The sequence below is a fragment of the Penaeus chinensis genome, chromosome 22 (assembly GCF_019202785.1).
Source record: "Penaeus chinensis breed Huanghai No. 1 chromosome 22, ASM1920278v2, whole genome shotgun sequence".
NCBI lineage: Eukaryota > Metazoa > Arthropoda > Malacostraca > Decapoda > Penaeidae > Penaeus > Penaeus chinensis.
This window is the reverse complement of record NC_061840.1, coordinates 25,948,522-25,958,111: the sequence shown is the minus strand read 5'-3', so window position 1 is coordinate 25,958,111 and position 9,590 is coordinate 25,948,522. Positions and strand designations below refer to the sequence as shown.

Below are 9,590 nucleotides of genomic sequence, written 5' to 3'. Positions count from 1 at the left end.
AATGCTAATATTGTTAGTAATAACAATAAATAATGGCAACAATAATAATAATAATAATAATAATAATAATAATAATAATAATAATAATAATAATAATAATAATAATAATAATAATAATAATAATAATAATAATAATAATAATAATAATAATTATAATTATAATTATAATTATAATTATAATTATAATTATAATAATAATAATAATAATAATTGTAATAATAATAATTATAATAATAATAATAATTGTAATAATAATAATAATAATAATAATAATAATAATAATAATAATAACAATAACAATAATAATAATAATAATAATAATAATAATAATGATGATGATGATGATGATGATGATGATGATGATGATGATGATGATGATGATGATGATGATGATGATGATGATGATGATGATGATGATGATGATGATGATGATGATGATGATGATGATGATGATGATGATGATAATAATATTAATGTGTATAAAAAATAATAATAAAAGTAATAATAATAATAGTAATAAAAGATAATAATAAAAGTAATAATAATAATAATAATAATAATAATAATAATAATAATAATAATAATAATAATAATAATAATAATAATAATAATAATAATAATAATAATAACAACAATAACCCTAATAATAATAATAATGTGTATAAAAAATAATAATAAGGGTAATAATAATAATAATAATAATAATAATAATAGTAATAACAACAATAACCATAATAATAATAATATATAAAGTATTCCATAAATTGTAGTGCTACTAATAGTAACAGTAGGAGTAACTGTAATAAACATATTTATAATAGTAATATACATCATGATAAACAATCAAAAATTATAATAAATACATGTACCATTAATAGTAAGAATACAAACATCATCAAGAGTAAGAATATAAAAAATAAAAATTCAATGTCTTTCCAGCACCTCGAAGGAACTGCCGCCAATAATCCAAAATATTCAACATAATCAAAGTAATATGAAATTCAACTTAAAAAAACTCCAACAAGCATACAATTCCAGCCTACAAAAAAGACTATTTATCGTGTTGATTCTTTATTCGAGGGCAAGGTACTGTTATACAAAGGCAATGAAAAACAGAATTCCTAGATATTCCCTCCTGAACAAGAGAGAGAAACCATGCTACATTATCTGTAAGAAACCACTTGGGAAAAAACATGTTAAAGAAAAGCATTCAAGCTACCACATTAACCTGTAAAATCTGCTAACTTGCAGAGGCTACTTAATTGTAACTATTATTAGAGAAAAAATTATGAGATTAAAACAAAAAAAAATCTTTTCCTAAGAAATCCCTGATGTGAATTGAGAAAACAAAGACTATAAGGCGAGGGAGTGGGAGAAGGGAAGAGGGAGAAGGGAAGAGGGAGAAGGGAGGAAGGAAGAGGGAGGAGGGATGGGACATAAGGATGAGGGAATAGGAGAGAGAGAGAGAGAGAGAGAGAGAGAGAGAGAGAGAGAGAGAGAGAGAGAGAGAGAGAGAGAGAGAGAGAGAGAGAGAGAGAGAGAGAGAGAGAGAGAGAGAGGGAAGAGAGAGAGAGAGGGGAAGAGAGAGAGAGAGGGGAAGAGAGAGAGAGAGGGGAAGAGAGAGAGAGAGGGGAAGAGAGAGAGAGAGGGGAAGAGAGAGAGAGAGGGGAAGAGAGAGAGAGAGGGGGAGAGAGAGAGAGAGGGGAAGAGAGAGAGAGAGGGAAGAGAGAGAGAGAGGGGAAGAGAGAGAGAGAGGGAAGAGAGAGAGAGAGGGGAAGAGAGAGAGAGAGGGGAAGAGAGAGAGAGAGGGAAGAGAGAGAGAGAGAGAGAGAGAGAGAGAGAGAGAGAGAGAGAGAGAGAGAGAGAGAGAGAGAGAGAGAGAGAGAGAGAGAGAGAGAGAGAGAGAGAGAGAGAGAGAGAGAGAGAGAGAGAGAGAGAGAGAGAAGAGAGAGAGAGAGAGAGAGAGAGAGAGAGAGAGAGAGAGAGAGAGAGAGAGAGAGAGAGAGAGAGAGAGAGAGAGAGAGAGAGAGAGAGAGAGAGAGAGAGAGAGAGAGAGAGAGAGAGAGAGAGAGAGAGAGAGAGAGAGAGAGAGAGAGGAGAGAGAGAGAGAGAGAGAGAGAGAGACGAGAGAGAGAGAGAGAGAGAGAGAGAGAGGGCAAGAGAGGAGAGAGAGAGGGCAAGAGAGAGAGAGAGAGAGGGCAAGAGAGAGAGAGAGAGAGAGAGATAGAAACACAATATGGAAAAAAGAGAAAGAAAAAAGTGGAGAAAGAAGTGTGCATGGATAGGAAATCAAATCTAGTATCACTACCGGCTTCCTGTTTCTCACATCTATGGAAAATACAACTGTTAGAGATAATAGTATGCAGAGAGACCAATAATAAATAGCAATTGATATATTTCTCTTTAACCTTAATACACTATCAACAACTGTCTTCCAAGCATTCTATCACATATCCACCCTACAAGATCGGACAAATAACTTGAAGGGAAACAATAACATCTGATAAAAACAATAGAAAAACTTGCAGAAGTCAAACAAATTTTACATACACATCTTTGGGGGGAAAAAATAAATGCAAAGTTGTCATGGAAAAGAGCAGTATTCAGTATGTGTCTCCTTCTTGCCTTCCCTTTTCTGTTGTTTTCTTCTGTTCTTTTGTATATTCATCTGTAAACTTTACTTCCTTTTAATATTTCCTTTCTGATTCTTTGTATGTCTGCTTGTCTTTTGTTTCTCTCTTTGTCTGTGTCTATCTACCTCCATCTCTGTTTGTCTGTCTGTCCGTCTATTCCTCTGCACATGTCTTTCTCTGTCCATCTGTCTATATCTGTTTACACATTTTTTCCTTCCTTTCTTTCATTATTTCTGTATTTTTACCAGTCTTCCTTTCTGTCTGCCTGTTTCTTTCTCTTTCTCTTTCTCACCCACTCACCCACTCACCCACTCTCTCTTAGGTCTGTCTGTTCCTCTCATTCTTTTTGTGTCTCTTTGAATTTATGTCTCTATTCATCTCACTTAGTGTTTCCAAATTTCTGTCTGTGTTTATGTGTGTCAATCCTTTAGTCTGTTAGTCTGTCATTTAGTCTGTCAGTCTTTTTCTCTTTTTGTGTCTGTATTTTTGTCTGTCTGTCTGTCTGTCTGTCTGTCTGTCTGTCTGTCTGTCTGTGTCTGTCTGTGTCTGTGTCTGTGTCTGTCTGTGTCTGTCTGTCTGTCTGTGTCTGTCTGTCTGTGTCTGTGTCTGTCTGTCTGTCTGTGTCTGTCTGTCTGTCTGTCTGTCTGTCTGTCTGTCTGTCTGTGTCTGTCTGTCTGTCTGTCTGTCCTCCTGTCCATCCTCCTCTGTGTCTGTGTCTCTCTGTCCAAATCAAACTAGAATCAATTTCCACCCTCTTCTGATTGCCTTTCATTAATCCACAAGAGGAGACGGTCTCACATTAGCATACAAATTCTCCTCTGGAACATTTCCCATTTCTCACAAGGGATACTAAACTGTTCTGCTGTGAAGGACTGAGAGCACTGAGAAGATAAATAAAAGATGTGTTTCCGTTTAATTGAAATGTAATGAATAAAGGCAAAGTACTTCATTACTCTTTCTTTCCCATTTTCATTATTTTTCATTATCACTTTCTTTACTAAATTTTTTTTATTGATTGACGAGATGGTTAGAAAAAAAAAAGTACAACCTTTCAAATTGTGTTTGTTATATACAATATCTCAGTAAACAAACAATATATTTATCACTTTTCTACCAAACATTCCAAACGAAATACAAGAACAAAAAATACATACATTTTTTATCAAAATGTAAATAACTTTATAAGAGATCAAACATAAAAAGATTTCTTATCAAAATACAGACTAGCATTAGAAGCTTTAAACAGACTTGGCCAAAAGCTAAACACACTTCACCACTTGCACTTAGCATTTGACAAGAAAGACATCACTGCGAAGACACAAACAGGAAAAAAATAAGTTAAAATCTAATACTTTCCCCCTTTCCCCCTTTCCCCCTTTCCCCCTTTCCCCCTTTCCCCCTTTCCCCCTTTCCCCCTTTCCCCCTTTCCCCCTTTCCCCCTTTCCCCCTTTCCCCCTTTCCCCCTTTCCCCCTTTCCCCCTTTCCCCCTTTCCCCCTTTCCCCCTTTCCCCCTTTCCCCCTTTCCCCCTTTCCCCCTTTCCCCCTTTCACCCTTTCCCCCTTTCCCCCTTTCCCCCTTTCCCCCCACTCCCCTTAAGTCTGACTTTTACCCTTTCTCCCCCTCCCTCTGTTCCCTCTGTCCCGCATAGTTAAATCCAAGGATATTATGAGGCACATAGCTGGCACTTCATTACGCATCCAGAAAAAGATGTCAATTGTTCACATTCACAGTCAATATCACAAGAATCCACACTGAGGAACTACCACATCTCATTACTTCAGTTTTTTTCTATTTCCTGGCATATGCTTAAAGACAACCAAATGCTATGCTATTTCACAACTCACGGAACTTGAAGAGCAAAAGCATTTTCTACAAATTCAGTGACTGATTCCACTGATCACACCATTCACTATGGCTTTTATCTGTGAATTCAACTTTACATATTTCTTTCAAAACAATATCTACATATTTATCAACTTTTCCCCACGCTTACACCAAACCAAAGCCTTCACTCTGCTGGATGGCCTGTAGCAACTTGTACCGCAGTTTCTCCTTGGTGTTATAAACGGGCAAGTCAAGCTGGGCAATACACGTGTGGGCGACAGGGAGGTACGAGTCATCAGCTGTCGACTGGATGATTACCTTCAGCGACTGCCAATTGGAAATGGTAAGAGGGGAAAATTAGATTTCGAAGCTTGAATATTTCTGCACACCAGTCGATAAAAAAATATGGGAGAAAAATTAAACAAATAAAGAGAGGGGGAATGGCTATTACACTGTCACTAATTTACATGTAGCACAGATTATATAGTGAAAGCTCATCTCCAAAAAGAAGATGCAGAAGAAAGCAGAAAAGCGAGAAAGAAGAAAAGAAACACATCATCATCATCATCATCATCATCAAGAAACAGAAAACACAAAAACTACACAAAAAAAGTCTAAAGAGGATTTTACCTTCATGCCCAGGATGGGTATGCGGTCAGTACCCGTCAGGAAAATGAGGAACTGCTTCTTCTGGTCCACTGTCAATTCATGAAACACCTCCCAGAACATCTTGATGACATGATGGTCAGGATAATATTCTCCCTAACAAGAATCAAAGAACAAAATGGTTAGAAAGTACGAAAACTGATCAACACCTCGGGAATATAAGGGGTGGGGAAAAAATTATGTAAAGATCTGATGCAATCAAAAGTAACCCATGAGAAGCAAAGTGCTACTATCAGCTGATCTTGCGAAGGAATATGAACGTAAAACACGGGGTCCAGCTGCTGGCTATCCCACTGAGAAAATCTAAGCCTACAGAATTGTATCTTTAATATCAGAAATAGTGTTTTAAAATTCTAGTTGGAAATTAACTGTTCTTTTTCAACTCATTAACCACAAACACATTGTTCCCATAAATGCAATGAACATCTCAAGACACCTTTTCCAAAGGCAGTCTCAGCAACTTTTAAATATAATATCTGCCATCTTTCAAACACCAACAACATCAAATAACAATCTCTTTCAAAGGAAATTAATTTCAAGATACAATGTTTGCATAACCCACAATCAGATTCAATCCTATGTGCAGGCATCTACACACCTCACTTTCACAGGTGTACAAAACATTGAACCCATCCAGAGGTTAAATAAACAATCTTTCAAAAGCCTACTCATTCCAATAAGTTTCCTCTCAAACAACAATTCCTTCCACAGACATCTCTCCAACAACAATGCTCTCAAACACCTTTTATACAATTTCTCTCAGCCATTAAAAACATCTTTCAAACACCCTAAACAATTTATCTTAAAGTGCTCACCTTATACTCGGCACTCCTCTCCAGCTCTGTCCAGTCATAGTTCTCGTTGCCAGTGACAAGGGCCATGAGTTCCATGGGCTGGAAGAGCTTGAGCACAATTCCACCGCACACCCGATAGAACCCATCATGGAAGGCCTTGTACTGGCTCTCTATACTCTTGTTGAGCTTATAGTCCACCAGGAGGTCCACATATTCTTGCCTGCATGAGAGAGGGAGTGAGAGCATGCAGGAGTGTAGTGTGTGTGTGTGTGTGTGTGGGGGGGGGGGGGGGGGTATTCTTATGGATCTGGGGTGAAAGTTTGTATGTGACAGAATATTATCTTCTTGATAGGCTATTTTGGTGATGGTAGTGTGGCACCTATATAATTTTTAGTAATCTCATATAAAGTAATCTCTAATTATGAATATAAAAGAAAACACTAACAAAAAGTAGGGGCAGGGGGAATAGAAATTCCCTGTATCCACTTTATCTTTCCCTTACTTGTTTTGCGATGTGACTGGAATATTCTCCCCGTCGGGCTTGAGTGGGATGCTCTTGGTCTCCCCAAAGAAGTCTTGAGTCACTGTGAAGTTCAGCCCATACACATCTTCTACATCACTGCCCTCATACTCCAGTAATTCATGGAGGCTCCTAGTAAGGTGATGAAAAGAGAGAGAGAGAGAGGGAGAAGTAAGAACTGTTAAACATGTGTAATGACTGAGAGTTCTTCTTATATCTATAAAATAGCTTGTCCTGTTTTTGTACTTGTTAAGAAACATTCTCCGATTCTCTTGGCTGCCTCGTGAGTTTATGGTTGCTCATTGCGTCCTTCTCTCTTTATGCCCACAGATAAATAACTTTCCTCCTCTTGTCTTTGAGTACAGTCATCTCCACTTCCAAATTCATCACTCAGCACTGCTGTGTGAAATGGCAGTTACAGCTCTAATATCCAGAACACCTGCCCCCATCTCATAATGGCATTATAAATTTAAGATTCAAGAAGTAGAGGTGGGGGAACCCCGAGATAAGAGGAAGAAACTATATATCTATAGAGATGAAGAGAAAACATAAAAAATAACCATTAAAAGCACAAGTCAGACATGAGATTCAAAGAATATCTTTTAATGTGTACAAATAAGAAGTACCATCTAGAGAGACTGCATGGAGACTGCATGGGTTTACAAAGACAATTATGGTGACTATTTCTCTTTCTTCACAATTGTCTGTCTTCTCTTCTTCTCTATTCCATTCTATTCAAGTTATGCTCTAATCCTCCTTGCTTGTTATCCTATCAGCAGCAAAGTCTGTAGGCAATAATTTGAAGTGACCAATAATTAATAATAAATAAACAAAACAATAATGAAGTTTTTAAAAAAATAAAATTTTGCTTTATGATGCAAGATTCAAGTTCCCGCATGTAATTCACAATTTATAAATACCCAAGAATAATTTCATATAAACTTTCAGAATGAAGACCCAAACAGAAACAACAGAAAATAAAAAGTAACTGGGGCCAATAACTACCTTGTCAGACTCGGCTCCAAGTCCGCGAGGTTATCCAGGCCCACAGACTCCCCAAGCAACTTCTTATATAGTGCGAGTGGAAATGGAAGGTTTATAATGGTGAAATTGTAGATTGCAAGTCCACACACAATACCTGAAAGAGAGGCAGCCAGACAATTAACTTTCATATCATGAATCTAGCTTTTCATTTAATACCTACATTTTAAGAAATTCAATAGTAACATACAATAGGGATTTCAAAGAATTCGCTGATCTCTGGGTTGCCAAGCACCTATCTAATGGTTTTAAAACTGAAAGTCAAAGTTGGTCCCATAACCAAGAGGACAAAGGGGACATGTTCATAGAGGAACATGCATACTAAGCCACTGGATGATGCCGTAAGATACCAAGTTCCTTTCTGCCCTGACTTTAAACCCAACATGCGGATATTAATATACCAATACTCACTCACAGTGGACTGGGTGTGAACCCTGGACCTTGCAAATGCAAAGCCAGTACTCTACCACTATGCCACCATCAGCTCATCTCTCTATCTTTATCTATCAATCTAACAATATATAAATTTATCAGCCTATCTATCAATCTACCTGTCCATACATCTCTCCCTCTGTCCATACACTCACCCACACCTCCCTCCCTCCCTCCCTCCCTCCCTCCCTCCCTCCCTTCCCTCCCTCCCTCCCTCCCTCCCTCCTCCTCCCTCCTCCCTCCCTCCCTCCTCCCTCCCTTCCTCCCTCCCTCCCTCCTCCCTCCCTCCCTCCCTCCCTCCCTCCCTCCCTCCCTCCCTCCCTCCCTCCCTCCCTCCCTCCCTCCCTCCCTCCCTCCTCCCTTCCTTCCTTCCTTCCCTCCTCCCTCTCCCTCCCTCCCTCCCTCCCTCCCTCATTCCCAGAACCCCCAAACTCCCAACCAGGAACTTCCAAGCCTAAAGCCACTCACCAATGAGAGCGTACGTCGCTGCTGGTTCAAGCGACCCCTCCTTAAACCAGATTAAATTGGTCTCACTGTGGTGCGTGAACATGCCATAATCTGGTTTCAGTATTTCTCGCAAAAGCAGGAGGAAGAATTCCTTGCGTACACCACCTGCATCCTCTGCTTCTTCACCGATGAACCGCACCTTCAGTCCAGAAAAGAAGAATGTAAGAAGCGATGGAATGCACAGCCCAGGTTGCAACATGGAAATTATATCTACAACAATATCAATATCCTACTGGGATACTCCAATGAAAGAAAAAAAATTTGAAGAGACAAAGCAGTAAACCCCAACAATGAAATACATAACACATTTGCTTTGGTACCAAAATCCTTTTCACACAGAAAGAAAAATAAAAAAGTGGGGGGGGAGATATATATATATATATATATATATATATATATATATATATATATATATATATATATATATATATATAATAAATATAACCAAATCAGATGCCATCACAATGTTTTTCTTATCATTATCATCATTATGAACCATTCCACTCCTTTTCATAAAAGAGCACCGTTACCAAGCCAAGTCAGATAGGTGCTATGCAATAAAACAACCCCACATTAGAAAAAAAACACAGCCCCAGAATGCAAAATAACTTTCCCACACAACCAGATACAAAACTGCCCAAACAATACTCACCTTCAGAGGCCTTTTGTAGTCAGTGACTCTGTGGTCCATAAGTTGCGTGATTGTGTCCTGGACAATGTTGTCGCGGTGGATGTGGATGTTGAGGAACTGCACCTCAGAGGGGTTTATCAGCCAGATCATCGGATTGCTGTTGTAGACCGCCTCTTGGATGGCACCTTGCATCTGGCGGAGGGGGCAAATGGCTTCAGTGTTTGTTTGCTTTCTTTATTTCTCTCTTTTTTGCTCCATGCACTTACTATTCTCCCTCTCCCTCTCCCTGTTCCTGACTCTTACTCTGTCTCAGATATCTGTCTATTATCTCTCCTAGTTACCACATTGGCTTAATGATGGTTAGGAGAAAACACAGATGTAATTTAAGTTTTAAAAGTCTCCACAGAAATCTTTGCGTGTAAGTGTGAGTGTGAGTGTGAGTGTGAGTGTGAGTGTGAGTGTGAGTGTGAGTGTGAGTGTGGGTGTGGGTGTGGGTGTGGGTGTGGGTGTGGGTGTGGGTGTGGGTGTGGGTGTGGGTGTGG

The 9,590-nt window shown here is 38.6% G+C and overlaps 1 protein-coding gene across 5 annotated transcripts in view; it reads right to left on the bottom strand.

Annotated features, from left to right (window-relative positions):
* Positions 1-4,225: 4,225 nt before the first annotated feature.
* LOC125037172 (probable E3 ubiquitin-protein ligase HERC4) overlaps positions 4,226-9,590 on the bottom strand; it is a 31,826-nt gene continuing 26,461 nt past the window's right edge. For all 5 annotated transcript variants that reach the window (XM_047630206.1, XM_047630208.1, XM_047630209.1 and 2 more), the window contains 7 exons: positions 9,070-9,240; positions 8,379-8,556; positions 7,443-7,575; positions 6,420-6,569; positions 5,939-6,137; positions 5,088-5,219; positions 4,226-4,784 (listed from right to left, as the gene is read on the bottom strand). In XM_047630206.1, the coding sequence (XP_047486162.1) occupies positions 4,623-4,784; positions 5,088-5,219; positions 5,939-6,137; positions 6,420-6,569; positions 7,443-7,575; positions 8,379-8,556; positions 9,070-9,240 (1,125 nt within the window). In that variant the 3' untranslated portion in view covers positions 4,226-4,622. The remainder of the gene's footprint in view (positions 4,785-5,087; positions 5,220-5,938; positions 6,138-6,419; positions 6,570-7,442; positions 7,576-8,378; positions 8,557-9,069; positions 9,241-9,590) is intronic.